The sequence below is a fragment of the Nannospalax galili genome, unplaced genomic scaffold (assembly GCF_000622305.1).
Source record: "Nannospalax galili isolate Female #2095 unplaced genomic scaffold, S.galili_v1.0 scaffold360, whole genome shotgun sequence".
Classification (NCBI taxonomy): Eukaryota; Metazoa; Chordata; class Mammalia; order Rodentia; family Spalacidae; genus Nannospalax; species Nannospalax galili.
The window spans coordinates 84,757-100,592 of NW_008345688.1; the positions used below are offsets into that span (position 1 = coordinate 84,757).

General features: G+C 38.8%; 1 protein-coding gene across 1 annotated transcript; it reads left to right on the forward strand.

The window, feature by feature from the left end:
- Positions 1–4,444: 4,444 nt before the first annotated feature.
- LOC103741063 (olfactory receptor 8I2) lies at positions 4,445–5,377 on the forward strand. Its single transcript, XM_008841750.1, has one exon. It carries the CDS (start codon positions 4,445–4,447, stop codon positions 5,375–5,377), a length of 933 nt encoding a protein of 310 aa, XP_008839972.1.
- Positions 5,378–15,836: the final 10,459 nt, after the last annotated feature.

Below are 15,836 nucleotides of genomic sequence, written 5' to 3' on the forward strand. Positions count from 1 at the left end.
AAAGAAAGATGAAATCATGAAATTTGCAGGTATATGGATGGAACTAGAAACTGTAATACTAAATGAAGTAACACAGACTCAGAAAAAAAAATCAACATATGTTCTCCCTCATATGTGGATCCTAGAACCAAATCCTGATAAGTGAGTATGTATCCAGACATAACTACAGGAACCAGGATAATGGAAAGGAACCCGTGAGGTGAAGGAAAAGAAAGAAACTGAAAGAGAAGAACAGTAGGAAACAGGCCTTAATAAGGGAGATAGAGACAAAAATTGGGTTAGTTTAAGGGAGTGGGGATTTAATTGGGGAGGAAGGGTTATACAAGTAACTTAGGGAATAAAGGGAAAGAAGGAGCTCAAGAGAGGTAGGACCATAGGAGAAAGGTATTATTATGGGAGAAAGGGGGGAAATGGGGGCACCTTAAGTGGGAAAACCATGATGGAGGGGTGAGACAATGCCAGAGATGAATAATGCTTAGCTAATTTTCAGAACCAGAGAGAACCACGTTATTCCAACAACTTATTGACAAATTATACATAGCAGATCAAGAAATATATATCTAGGTAAGGTTTATCTGAGAACAATTGGTCTTTGCCCAAGATTTATCTACATGACACACAGTAATTAAAAGTACCAGACTGACTTGCAGGGTGTGGTGGCACATGCCTTTAATCCCAGCACTTGGGAAGCAGAGGCCTGCAGATCTCTGTGAGTTCAAGGCCAGCCTGGTCTACATAATGAGTTCCAGGCCAGCTGGGGCTACAGGGAGACCCTGTCTCAAAAAGACCAAAAAAAAAGTGTACCAGACTGGTAGACTGGTGGAAGTAACCTTCTTGGATGTTGAACAGACATACTTTGAGGCCTATAATAATTTGATCAGAGGGACATAAAGGACAGTTTTGCTCCTTGCCCTCCTAGGTCGACTAGTTCCAGGGTCTATGAGTATCTCTCAAAATGTCCTGTAATTGTGGTGGGTCACCTGTCCTCTTGATCAAGGAGGCCGAGGAGACCCCACTAGATGGACTTGAACCAGTGTCCAGTCTATAAAGAGGAGGGTCAACACAGAGGAATCATTTCTTCCATGCTTCCTAGCGAAGCCAACCATGGTCAAGTAGGATCTTTGACTTACCTTCACATAGATGGAACTGGTAAAAGAAAGGAGCCAGGGGCTTCTCCCAAGCCCATGTGACCCCTGAGGAACAGATCCTCAAACCACCTTAAGAGTAAAAATAAATAGGTTTATCTGGACCAACTGTATGGCCTTAAACACCCAAAAGGAATGTATAACCAAAGATTAAAGGGGCCAATATAATTTCTTAAGTGTACATATGCATAGCTAAAGGCTACATAACAAGCAACAATGCCAGTTAGGAGATACCTTCATTTGAGTTGTTGGCCAGGGTGGCCCAAGGGACTCCCGGATAATAACCCAGCATAGAACTGGGAAAATAAACAGCAGACCCCAATCTTATCTAAAGGAATATTGACAACTGATTACTGCTAGATGAGAAAGATCTGACTTTCCTAAAAAAAAGACCTCTAGTTAGGCTGACTAGATTCACCAGTTGGGCAAGTAGTGGGGAATGGCTGGGGTGCTGACAGCACAGCAAACAGAAGCAAGGATATCAGAGTATAAGGGCTCTAGTGGGGGGAGGGAGGCTATGGGAGGGTGCCATCTGGGAAGTGGGTGTATAGTTGAACAAGATGGTTCGGGATGTTCTGTGTGATACACACACACACACACACACACACACAAATAAAAAAATTAAATGTGTTATATTTGATGAGGAAGCATGGAAATTTACATCATGTTAATTAGTAGAGGTGATAAATATTTCCATTGAAATCTACCTGATGACTTCATAGACATACACAGGCTCCAAGGATCCAAGTGCTACCGATCATGAGTAGTTATAGATACATACAGATTAGAGATGCATGCGCCAACATCTCAGTGTTAGTAGCAAAAAATGAGTCTTTCTGCAAGGAACAATATATTCTAAAATGAAATGGAGATCTTTTTTTACGGGTTAAAATCTCATTAAATTTTATTTCTTACAGGGTTTATACTGAGTTCAATATTGTATGACTCTATTAATTCAACCGTGAACATAGAAACTTACAGCCACTGTGAAAAAGATGTATTCTTGCTCTGGGGTTTGTTACTGAATATGTTAAAGCTGCAATGAAATGCTTCTTCTAATCATGCAGTTATTAAAAATTTAAAAAAAGAAAAATAATTAAAAATAAATAAATAAAATAAAAATTTTAAATTTTGAAAATACTTAGAATTTTGTGGATAGGAATAACGTATCCTTAAGATAAATTACAAGCACATACACAGCAATAGCACAGTGTTATTGTGACTTCTAATGTCATTGTCTGCCCATTGAAGGCAAAGATCCATGCAGAATTAATGTCTCTACGGGAGATACTTTCCATGCATTTCAGAAATAGACCTTGGAGTACAATTAAAATACAAACCTCAAAAAAAATACAAACCTCAAGAGATTAAGCATAGTAATTGACAAACTCCTTTATGAGGTGAGTTTCAGGGATTAAAAAGAGGTTTTTGTACAAGAATTCTGTGTAGCACAGTAAATTTCAGAAGAGAAGCCTTTGTTTTAGACTTCTTTAAAAATACATCAGGAATAAAACACTATGAATTCAAGTTTGAGGTAAAAATGAAGACTTTGAATTTGTAGGAAGGTCTACAAAGTAACTGGCTTTGTTAACTTGCCTTTTATTTCCACCATGTCAGCGAGAGGTAACTGTACACAACAGAAGGAACCGTAAGCCAAACCACTATCATAAATTTTATAAGGGCTTATGAGGTAGGAATATGGCTGTGTTAAGTAGCAGCACCAACAGCAGAACCAACAATCATAGGTCCCAGCCATTTTGTTCATAATTCATAAAGCTCTTAACTGCAGAGGAGGAAAGTTAATGAATCCAAAATTAAGTGGGAGATAGCAAAAGAGAAGGAGTATCCGCTGCATGATGGAATTCCAGGTAAGTCTGTGGAAGCACTGTAAGTTTTCCATTCCTCAGGAGCATGTATGTCTGAAGACATGCATATAAATATCATGTCTGCATTTTTCACACTGAGAATTTACTTTCCTTTTAAGGATATGAATATTGCAGTAGTTCTTAGGAAAAGTAGTCTAGTGACAGACAAGCAAATGTGTTTTTGTTGCATAACAGCACATCAAAAACATGAATGACTAGGGCTGGAGAGATTGCTCAGTGGTTAAGAGCACTGACTACTCTTGTAGAGGACCTGGGTTCGATTCCCAGCACCCACATGGTGGCTACGAGCTGTCCTTAACTCCAGTTCCAGGGGAATCTGAAGCTCTCTTCTGACTTCCACAGTGACACGTGTGCACTCACATACATGCAGGCAATATACATATACACATAAAATAAAAACTAATATAAAATAATTTTTAAAGAATGAATGATTATATATGAATGCTTATAGACCTGAGGCACAGTAAATTAATGTGAAGGCATAATAGGAATTGAGTCTCTTTTTGTAATGTGCTATATATTGAAACAAATTTGCTTTAAACGAGAATGACAGTTTTATTTTTGTTATGTACTCTGTATTTGTCATTTGCATTATGAAAACAATTTCTCCAAATGTAATGAAATTATTTTTTCTTTTGTTTAAATATTTGTCTTGTAATCTATGCTTCAATAATGACCTGATTACCTCGTGATATCATGTGTGTTATGAATTAGATACAGTCATGTTTTCTAACCACACGGAAATGACAGAACTATATTATCAATTAAAGTGCACAACAAGTCTTAACTCATCAATAGAGAAAAAGGGTGAGTGACAGAAGACAGAGAACCATTAAGAATTTTAGAATGAATAGGGTGTGAGCTGGGTTTTTCTAGTTTCCTTTATAACTAAAAATATTTCCAAAAATGTACTGAGTCAAGGACAATATCAAATGTGTCTATCCTGTCCAAAATTTACTTGTTACCTATTAGTAAATAAAAATGCAACTCAAAAATATAATTAAATCCATGAACTAAAATCCTCTTTTTAAAATGGGCTTTGTACTTCCTAAGATTATAATGAAATTGATTCTAGTGAATAAATTACTAGGTGTACAACTTTGGGGCAATCATAGACTTGAGAAGAAGAGGGTATACCTCAGCAGGAATTTCTTATAGTCATTTAGGGCAGGATTACTTAAAACAGTAAAACTTCTGCATAAACATGAGTTTGGGTATATCCATTACCTTCTCTCATTTCCATAAATAAAGTTCACACAGTCATACAACATTAGCTTTTGATATATACCTCTCCCAATGAAGTGGTCAATATGAATCTTATTCTTGTGTTTTTACCTTATGCCTTCATTGTTACTTTAAGTTATTTTGTTGTTTGGTTTTCAACAGATTAAGTCAAAGTCTGAGTTAGCACAAATGGCTGGGAACAATCAAACAGAAGTGACTTTCTTCACACTCACTGGATTTGCAAATCACCCAGAATTACAAGTCTGTCTGTTCTTGGTGTTTCTTTTTATCTATCTGTTCACTGTGTTGGGCAACCTTGGGTTAATCATATTGATCAGAATTGACTCTCAGCTCCACACACCTATGTACTATTTCCTTAGCAATTTAGCTTTCATTGACCTATTCTATTCCTCCACTGTAACACCCAAGGTGCTAGTCAACTTCCAGTCCACACAAAAATCCATCTCCTTTGAAGGCTGCTTTGTTCAAATGTACTTTTTTGTGGGTTTGGTGTGTAGTGAGTGTTTCCTTCTGGGCTCCATGGCCTATGATCGCTATGTAGCAATCTGCAATCCCTTGTTGTATTCCACAGTTATGTCCCAGAAAGTTTGTAACTGCCTGGGGATCCTGCCTTTTGTGATAGGCTTCACAAATTCTCTGGTATCCATCTGTGTGATAAGCAGCTTGCCTTTCTGTGATTCCAACATCAGTCATTTCTTTTGTGACACCACGGCTCTTTTAGCCCTATCCTGTGTAGATGCCTTCAGAACAGAACTAGTGATCTTTGCTCTAGCTGGGTTCACAATCGTCAGTTCACTCCTCATCATCACAGTCACCTACTTGGCCATCATCTCAGCCATCCTGAGAATCCAATCTGCAGCAGGCAGGCGGAAGGCCTTCTCCACCTGTGCCTCCCACCTCACCGGGGTCACTGTCTTCTATGGTTCCCTCATTTTCACCTATTTGCAGCCTGACAACACCTCATCCCTCACCCAGGCACAGGTAGCCTCTGTGTTCTACACGATTGTCATCCCCATGCTGAACCCACTGATCTACAGTCTGAGGAACAAGGATGTGAAAAATGCTCTTTTGAAAGTCATACATAGAAAACTCTTTCTATGATGAACTTTGCATATCACGATTTAAAAATTCTTGAACGGTTTCAAAGACTCAATTACTTCAATATTTAGGAAAATAGTATTGTAACACAAACTGAGGGCTTAACTCTCGAAGTTTGAGGCGTGAAATATTGTTATTCCTGTGGCCCGCTAATTTCAACACAATGTCATTTTATTATAAAAATTTCACAGAATAGAAATATGTAAGAAAGTTAAAAGATATCTAGCATACTTAACTAAACATGCCATCACATTTAAGCATGCAAACATATTCTTAATTTGACTCATACTATAGTTTTTCTATTGTTTCACCTATTCAAAGTGGAAAAAATTAATTAGGTTAGTTCCTCAGTTATTTTAGCAAATAAAGAGTAAAAAAACAAACCACTTGAATTTTGTTAACAACTCTATATGACAGCTGATCATATGAGAGTAACAAACACAGGTTCAAACAAAAGAATGAAATCATTTCAGTGCAAACAAAGACTAAGAGGGAAAGCACAATTAAGATAGCACAGAAATCTTCCGAAAATGTGGAATCCTTTAAACACTGCAATTATGCTCTTCATCATTTCTCTGACTCATGTTTGATGTTCTCAGATTTAAAATGATTTGACTCACAATTTTATACTATACAATTATACATACATAATAACCAGTCATTAGAAACCATAATTCAAAATTCGAATTTTCTGTTTTTCCCTATTTTAGCAATACACAATGATACTCTCTTGTGATGCTCGGCACAGGCAGGGAACACAGCTTTTATTCTGCGGAGAGTTCAGGACAAACATCTGATACTGTACAGGGCTTTGAATTGTTAATATTTATAGATACAGAGAGTTATCTATCATATTACACTAAATATTCCTAACTTTATTATTCAATATGATTTCTGCTCTAGTTTGTTTTTTTTCTGTTCTCATCATTCTTGAATAGATTATGCTATGTGCTGTATTTACTTACTTCTGGGGTTTAAGTGCACATTTACTTATAGCATTTTCAATTCATAATTTGTTTTTATAATGTCATTTCATTTTAAACTGAGGGACACCACAGGAAAATGATAGTAATATTACATAGGAAAACGATCTGTTTATAAGGAGGAATGTTCTCTGTCCTAAAAAGAATAGAACTTAATTTCATTTTCTTTAACCTGTAGCCCCAGGTTGCCTGGCACTATGTAAACCAGGTTGGCTTCTATCTCACAGAAGTCAGCTTCTCTCTTCCTCCTGAGTGTCAGGATTAAAAGTTTGTGCCACCATAACCAGTCAGAACTTAATTTCTATGTAATGAATACTTAAAAAATATGGATGTGTGTATACATGTGCATGTATGTATGCTTGTCACTGTATATGTAAAAGTGAATTATTGCCTCTGTTACGTGCTTCTGAGTAATTTGAAGAACTATACTGTCATACTTTCAAATCAAATCTAAAGCCTTCATTAGGATTACAAGACTAAACAGAGCAATTTGATGTCTATGTTAGAATGTCTTTCTTGAAAGGGATGTTAATGTTTATCAAAATCTTTGTGTCATTATTAGAATGCAAACAACGGAAACCAAAACATATTCCAATTATTGGTATTTCTATGGAATACCCACTGAAAGAAATATGATACTTCCTGCAGACATGGCTCAGCAGTTAAGAGTCCCTGCTGCTCTTCAGAAGACTTGAGTTGAAGTTCCAGCATCCACATTGGGCAGCTGTGGTTGTATGAATGAAAATGTCTCCCATAGACTCCAAGTATTTGGACATTTTGTCCCCAGATGATGGCGCTGTTTGGGGAGGTTTCAGAAGGTGTGGCTATCCTGGAGGAAGCGTGTCACTGGGGTCGGGCATGGAGAGGTCTTAAGCCTTGCCGGATCTCAGTTGCTCTCTTGCTTCCTGTGCCTGCTTGATGATGTGAGAGCTTAGCTTCTGCTGCTCCTGCTCCATCCACCTCCAGACACCATGCCTCCCTGCCATGATGGACTGTAATTCCCCTGGAACCATAAGCTCAAATAAACTCTTCCTTCTATAAATTGTTTTTGTCAGTGTTTCTATCACAGCAACAGAAAGTGACTAATACAGCAGCTCACAGCAGCCAGTAACCCCAGTTACAGGGGATCGGATGCTTTCTTCTATCCTCCATAGGCACCTGCACACATATACACATACATCAACACATACACACACACACACACACACACACACACACAACACAACACAGAGCACACCACACCAAAAACAATGCTTAAAAAAAGCCAGTAGTTTAAAAAAGTGAATTTGGCTGCTATATTTAAAATGTATGTTAAAAAGAACTAAAGACAAATTTGATGGACTATTTTTGTTAGTGTATTGGTTGATTTGCATAAGTTTCATTACACACAAAAAAATCACGTAACTCATGGTCTCCTATCTGAGCCCAGCAAGAGCAAGGATTACAGGGATGTGCTATCACACTAAGCTGAAAAGACATTTACAAAGGACATGGGAATGCATGTATTATTTCTGACAACTTTGTAAGCTGTTCTGGTCTTCTGTAACTAAATACTTTCTTATTTTATATTTACTGTTGGGAGTACCATCATCAGTTCTTTGGATGCATATATGTGCATGTGATATGCATGTGGGCGCATTCACATGTGTATGCATGTTTGAATGTGTAGAAATACACATGTGAAATCAAAAGCTTATCATCTGATATTCCTTAGTTACTCTCCACTTAACTTTCTGAGGTAGGGTTCCTTGGTAACCCTGAGATGGTCTGTTCAGTTAGTTTTGCCTGCCAGCTTACTCCAGGGATCCCCTCCTCTCTACCTGTCAAGCACTGGTGCCAACATGCCCATCTCACTTTCACATGGGTCTAAGGATCCAAGCACTGGTCTTGACACTTGCATGGCAAATGCTTCATCTTCTGAGATGTCTCTGCAGTAAGAAGTGTACATCTTACCACCCTCATTTAACAACATCACTCTTGAGCATTTCAGTTGTTATAATCAGAAGTGCTTGAAATGTACTGAGGTCCAATTAACAAATTATGGAACTTTTTAGTTTACATTGTTTTTTTCTCCATTCTGATCATAGTGTCTAAGATGAATTGTCCATGCAGAATTTTTAATCATAATTATTGGGAACCATTCAATGGATTATAATTCACCCTTTCTTACTATGCTAAGACTTTGTGTTCATGAATTCTGTATCGATGCCTTGATTATTTCTAAGTATTTTAAATAGATTTTAAGGTCTTATATTATTCTGATCTAATTGTATAAATTTATTCTTTTAATTGTATTGAGCATATATTATTACACAAAAATTTCAAACATTAACACTTATTTAGTTGATGTTAATTATGTTTGTGCATAACTGCTGTTTTCTGTGATTAGTATCTCATTGCCAGCCTGCACCTGGATACTTAAGCTACTGAATGTTTCTTTGCATTACTAAAAATAGCACCATGTTTTATGCATTCAAAATTATGCCATATATGGCTTTTGCCTTATTTATTTGCCCTGAGCACAGTTCTTCCACTTTGCTTTCTCCTCGCTTTTTCTGGATGTTCCCCAGATCTTGTAATGCTGACACGTCTGAAGCACATCTATTCCTAAACTTCAGTCATTCCATTTACCTCCCTACCCCAGTCCTCTTGGCTTTTCCCATTCCAGATTAAGTGCACAATCTTTGCACTATGTCCTCAGTTAGATGTCTTCTACTCATTCAAAAATGGGAAAAAGACACTCAATTTAAATATGCATTGCAGCATCCTTCAAAATAAATGCATTTATTTTCCACTCACTGTATTAGGGGTGAGGTGCCTTTGTAATGTTCCAAGCAATCATATTCGTTAAGCTTGTGTTTTACCTCACCACCTTTAAGGTATTTTTTATCCAATGAAAAGGTTATTTTTTTTCATTGCTCCTGAAACTGCCAAGGAAACAAATTAGTTAGTTGAAAGAAAATACCTTTAGCACTCCCTAATATAGCCTAGATTCAGATTCATTTTTGTACTCATACATTATACATGGAGCTCATGTGTAAATGCTTTCCAGGTCAGGCACCTTGGAGGCAGAAGCAGGTTGATCAGGTGTTAAAAAGCAGCATGACTTCTAAACTTCACAGCAATACCTGCCTCAAAACAAACAAAATGAATTAGAGTCTCAAAAAGACCCCCAAATTAATTACAGATCATTATTTGTTAATTACATCAGTTTTTCTAAAGATATTTGTCTCATGAAATATGGGAGAATGTGGGACTGACAAAATGACTCAGTGGTTAAGAACACTAGTTTTTCTCGCAGAGGACCTGGGTTCTGATCCCAGCACCCACATGAGGACTAACAACCAACAGTAACTCCAGTTCCAGGAGATCCACTGTTCTCTTCTTGCCTTCACAGGCATTGCATACATAGATTCACTTACATACATGCAGGCAATACACTTATAGACGTAAAATTAAAATAGTGTTTTTAAACGGGAGAATAAGAAGACTAGTAAAGGGGCTGGAGAGATGGCTCAGTGGTTAAGAGCACTGACTGCTCTTGCAGAGGACCCGGGTTCAATTCCTAGCACCCACATGGTAGCTATGAACCATCCTTGACTCCAGTTCCAGGGGAATCCAAAGCCCTCTTCTGACCTCTGTGGCATTGCACAACACAGGTGCACTCACATACATTCAGGCAATGCACTCATACACACAAAATAAAAATAATAAATATTTAAAATTTTTTATAAAAAGAGATGAGTAAAAAATTAAAATAATTAAGGAAACAGCACTAAAAAGAAGGAAGACACATGGGCTGGGTAATTTGTTCCATGGTGGAAGGACTTCCTTAGCTTTCTCTAAGCCCAAAGTTTGATAATGTACAGCAAAATAGAAAAAAAGAGAGAGGAAAGGGGAGAAAGAGACAGAGAGACACAGGCAGAAAGTTCATTTCAACAAATCACTAAAAATTATAGAATTCTTAATATTATGAAATATAGCAAAACAGTGATGACATGCTTCTCAATAAGGTTTATGGGGAGAAGAGTCATCAAAGACCATTCCCAGCTGTAGGCCATGAATGATGCAATGAGGACTTGCCTGGCAGGATATACCCACTCATGCCACCATGGGATGACTGTTCCAGGGGTAACCAAATACCCCTCATTGGATCTGAGGCTGGAATACATTTTTGGTACCATAAACATGATGAATATTGTATGACTAGGGAGGTCATGGGCCCTATAAGGAAATCTTTTTCTGATTTTTTCTAATTGGACATACAGTAAAATTGCCTTCTAAATGTTTTTGTTTATGTCCACAGATTGTTGCAGCCCTCAGCCTCAGTCAGGGAAGCCTCTTTTAGTCAAGAGTTATATTTACAGTAGAGACTCATAACTCATCACAGTTGTGAGAGTAAAGGACTGTGGAGTGCTCAGCCATAAATGTGACATCAATAAATCCCACTGGGAGGCCCAGGAAAGATCTTGGAGGTATTGTTGGAAGGACTGTAAGGGACAGAGGATGGTGAAGAGTACTATAAAATGCTGGACATGAAAAAGACATTGGAGGATTGGCCACACCATGGCAGCTCTAACATGACATCCTGCTCAAGACCTACATATACCAAGAGAGAGTAAGGACAGGACAGGGATATAGTCATGGAATGGGGACTAGGCTGTAAGAAGAGCATGGCCAGCAGTAGTGCTGGAGGGTCAAAACAGAATGGTGGGGCATATGATCATATGTGGCTGCCAGCGGGGAGCTACAGGACCTGAACGGATTATCACAGAACTGAATAAAGACCAGGGGACTTATGCGGTTTCACTTCTTTACTATTATTTCTTCATCCACGCACACGTGCCAAAAGCACAGACAACTCTGTTTTTCATTCTCATACTTATTAGAGCTACGGTTGAATGATTATAGAAGAGTGAATAAGTAAATAGAGCGGCTAGACTATAACAATTTAGTAAAATGTAATGACCATGATAACACTACCACCATAATATGCCTTGAGAGATCAAAGTGTCTCCTGAGAAACTAGGGGAGTACTGGCATTCCAGAGATAACTCCTGCATAAACTTTCTCATGAGACAAGGCTCTCCGGGTGTACATGTGCAAGGTTCAGCTAAATTTGCCAAGCATAATTTTTAAAGCCATAGGAACACTATTTCACATTCCCTTCAATCCCAATGCATTGTATACAAATAGGAAAGTGATGAAATTTTTATGCAGTATATTTACTGACTTTTTTAGTATAGCAAAGAGATACAAAGCTCTATGAAAAGTCAACATATTTTATTAATATTAATTTTACTGTTCATTTGGCTTCAATGTACAGAGCTTTATGGCTCTCAACTTCATTCCTGTCAATGTGTCTCTATCGCTGAAGACTTATCAGGGAATAGTTTTCAAGGAATAATTCCAAACTTCTCCATGGATTGCCTCTACTTTCTTTTCTTCTCCATTTTTTTCTTTATCTTCTTTTCCATCCCTTCCATTCTCTTCTTTCATTTCTAAAACATTCCTACATTTATAGAGACACCTCATTTTATCTTGGGCATGAGACCCTCAGACCATAACCACAGCAAGGAAGGGTCTCTTAGGATGCAATCTTTCATGTTACGCCTAAATTATAAAAGCCGTTTTTATAATAAAACATTTTTGAGAAAGGGTGTTCTGTGTTCTTACTAATTTTGTTAATTATCATGCCTCATTTAAAAACTAAATTTTATCATACCTGTATGTGCATAGAAAATGTTGGTATAGGCATCCTTTTTTATACTTATTCCAGCCCAGTGAATTCAATCACTGGCAATCTGAAAATATAATGAGAAAGAACCAATTAGAATGAGACAATACAGTAACTGAAACTTATACAAATAAAAGTACAGGGAGCAACTATTACATAGAATTAGGTGTTATAATCATTAGAAGTATTAAAAATGTGATTCTAAGGTTTGCAAGAAGATGTAAGTGTACTCTATGCAAACATTAACTTGCTTTCTATAAGGGGCTCAAACTTCCATAGATTTTGGTATCGATGATGAGTATTGCTACCAAATTTATGTGAATAGCCAAAGATGAATCTATGGGAGAGAATGGTTGTATTTTCATTAGGCACCACTAATCGTGAGTCATGTTGAATTCCAGATCATTTCCTCTTTTTCCTACACATAGAGTGTAATAACAATTTGTTCCTGAGCTAAGCAGGACACCTAGTAATGTGTGTGTAGAAATGCATTTGTGCTTCCATTGGACATTTAAGCAAGCTGCACTCCTGACCAAACACCCACAAAATAGCTTCCATTTTCTGTGTTCATCACGGTTCTAGAACACTGTGTACAGAACCGACTATGACTATAGTTCTTACACCTCCTTCCTATAATTGTATTGTTTTCCTGATTAAATGTTTCCTTACTCCTGTGACATGAGCCAGAGTGAGTGGAAGTTCATAACTTACCATCTTCAAATGCTTTCTGGGCTAAGTCTTAATGACAAGCTCTCCCAGGTACCCTTCAAAGGGCTTCTTTTTACTAGTCATGATCTGTGCTGTCAGTGGAGGCTCTCCTGGTGTCTAAGCCTAACTACCAAAATTTCCATCTCCTTTTTCCTTTGTTTGCCCATTTCCCCTTTCAAAAAATCTTCAATTTTATCTCACAGCAAAGTTCTATTTTGCCTACTCAAGACCACACTTGCCTCTCTTGTTAATCAGAATTCCTGCAATTGATTGCATTTAGTTTCAGAATTGACATCTATTGCTCTTATCACTATTCTATAATTATATACCATGGTCTCCCATGTACAAAATAACTTGATTTAATCAATTTACCTCAGTGTAAATTGCTTTCTCCTTACCCTTCCATATTCCTGCTATTTTCTTAAAATATTTTCTCTCCACCAGAGTAATCACTCTTAAAGACCAAGAGCATTAATTTCCATCTCTTATGATTTTCCTTTAATGCCACTGAATGAAGTTGGATGCTTCCTTTGTTCTATCCCTGCCAATACCACCATAAAAAGTGAATCACAATTTTTTATTTTCACTTTTGTCTCCGTTTCTGAACTTTAATTCCTGAGAGAAAATTATTTCGTCTTGTTTAACTACACTGTCCCAATGTTTATAGAAAAAAAACACCAACAAACAGCAGCCAATCAATGTTTATTATTTTTGACAATTTATTATCCCATTTTATTTTTTAGAAAAGATAAGAAATCACAACTCTAATCATTCTATATAAAGTCTGTATTAACCTCCTGCCCTCAGGCCTCTCTTGGGGTAAGTCTATCACACAGCCCTCCACGCCTTGACTCCCCCAGCCGCGTTCACCCTTCCATCTCCCCTGCTGTTCTCTACTCCTAGTTTCGGCCCTGTGCCATTCCTACTCTTGGGGCCCCAGACACCTGGGGAGCCAGTGCTGCTTCCTGATCCTTTTCACCCAGTCCAGCTTTGGTGCCTTCCTTGGGCCCCAGGAGCACTGCTTCTGGACCTGGCCCAGCCCACACCTCTCTCTGCTTCCCTGGACCTGCACCACCGGCTGGCTTTCCTGGCCTGCTCTCCTACCCTCAGGCCTCTCTTGGGGTGGGTCTATCGCAGAGCCCTCTGAGCCTTGACTCCCCCAGCCTCATTCGCCCTTCCATCTCCCCCACTGTTCTTTGCTCCTGGTTTGGGCCCTGCGCCATTCTTGGTCTTGGGTCCAAAGACACCTGGGGAACTGGTGCTGCTTCCTGATCCTTTTCTCCCAGGCCAGCTTGGTGCCTTCCTTGGGCTCCAGGAGCACTGCTTCTGAACCTGGCCCAGCCCTCACCTCTTTCTGCTTCCCTGGACCTGCACCACTGGCTAACTCTCCTAGCATGCTCTCCCACCCTCAGGCTTCTCTTGGGGTAAGTCTATCATGGAGCCCTCCACACCTTGACTCCCCCGGCCTCATTCACCCTTCCATCTCCCTCGCTGTTCTGAATTCCTAGTTTGGGCCCTGCTCCATTCCTAGTCTTGGGTCCCCAGACACCTGGGGAACCAATACTGCTTCCTGATCTTTTTCACCCAGACCAACTCAGTGCCTTCCTTAGGCCCCAGGAGCACTACTTCTGGACCTGGCCCCACCCTCACCTCCGTCCACTTCCCTGGTCCTGCAACACCCGCCAGCCTCTTTCTGGGGCTGACAGCCTCTTTCTGGGGCTCCGAGGCTTACCTTGCCTCTCCCTGATCCTTTGCATCCAGTACAACCCAGTTAATCAACTCCCTGGGAAATCTTGGGGGTTCTTCCAACCCCATCTGCCTTTACATCCCTGCATGGCACTGCCACGGCCAGGATCTCAGGTCAGTCGAACACACAAGTTCCTGAGGCCAAAAGCATTCTTAGAAGATTCCAGACCCAAGGAGAAAGTCTGAAAACTTCTGACCCACATTGGAATTGGGCCACTGCGGAACTCCTGAAGACAAAATCAATCCGGCCACGACAATATAAAATCAAAAGAGAGAACCAGAAGCTAGACAAACCAGCTCTTCGTACCCAAAAAGTAAACCACAAAGACACATAAAGTTCAAAAAAAGAACCAGAACTAAACTTAAAGGGCCCGAGTATCACACAAGAGTCAGAAACTACAAAAGAAATTCACATGTCAAAATCACAGAGAAAAAATAACAACATGAAAAACCAAAATAACATATCCCCACCAAATACCAGTAATCCTCTAGAGGAGCACAGTGAGAACCCCCTAGAGACAATGCAGGACATGGAACTCAAAAGAACAATGATGAATATGATAAAAGAATTCAGTGAATTTAAAGAACACACAAACAAGGTAATCATAGAGCTGAAGGAAGATAGGGATAAACTTCTGAATGAATTCAGAAAAGAGCTAGAAATATTGAAGAATACTCAGGCTGAAATAAAGAACGAAGTGAAACACTCCATAAGCCAATTAGAAACGACAGGAGAAAGCCTCACCAATAGGATGAACGAAATGGAAAACAGAGTATCAAGATTGGAAGATAAAGTGGATGAACTGGACCACTGAAGCAAAGACTATGAAAAATTTAAGAAATCACAAAAATGAATATGCAGGAATTGAGTGATACCATAAAAAGACCAAACTTGCAAATCATAGGCATACAGGAAGGAGCAGAATCCCAAGACAATGGCATGGACCAGATCTTCAACAGAATTGTGGAAGAAAATTTCCCAAACTTAAAGAAAGACATGCCCATACAAATACAAGAAGCATACAGAACACCAAACAGACAGGACCAGAACAGAAACTCTCCATGGCACATCGTAGTAAAAACACTACATGCACAAAACAAAGAGAAAATTCTGAAAGCTGCAAAAGAGAAACAAGCCACATATAAAGGAAAATCCATTAGGATCACAGCTAACTTTTCAATGCAAACTATGAAATCCAGAAGAGCCTGGTCCAAAGTATTCCCAGTGTTAAATGACCACAGATGCCAACCCAGATTACTATATCCAGCCAAAATGTCTATTATAGTT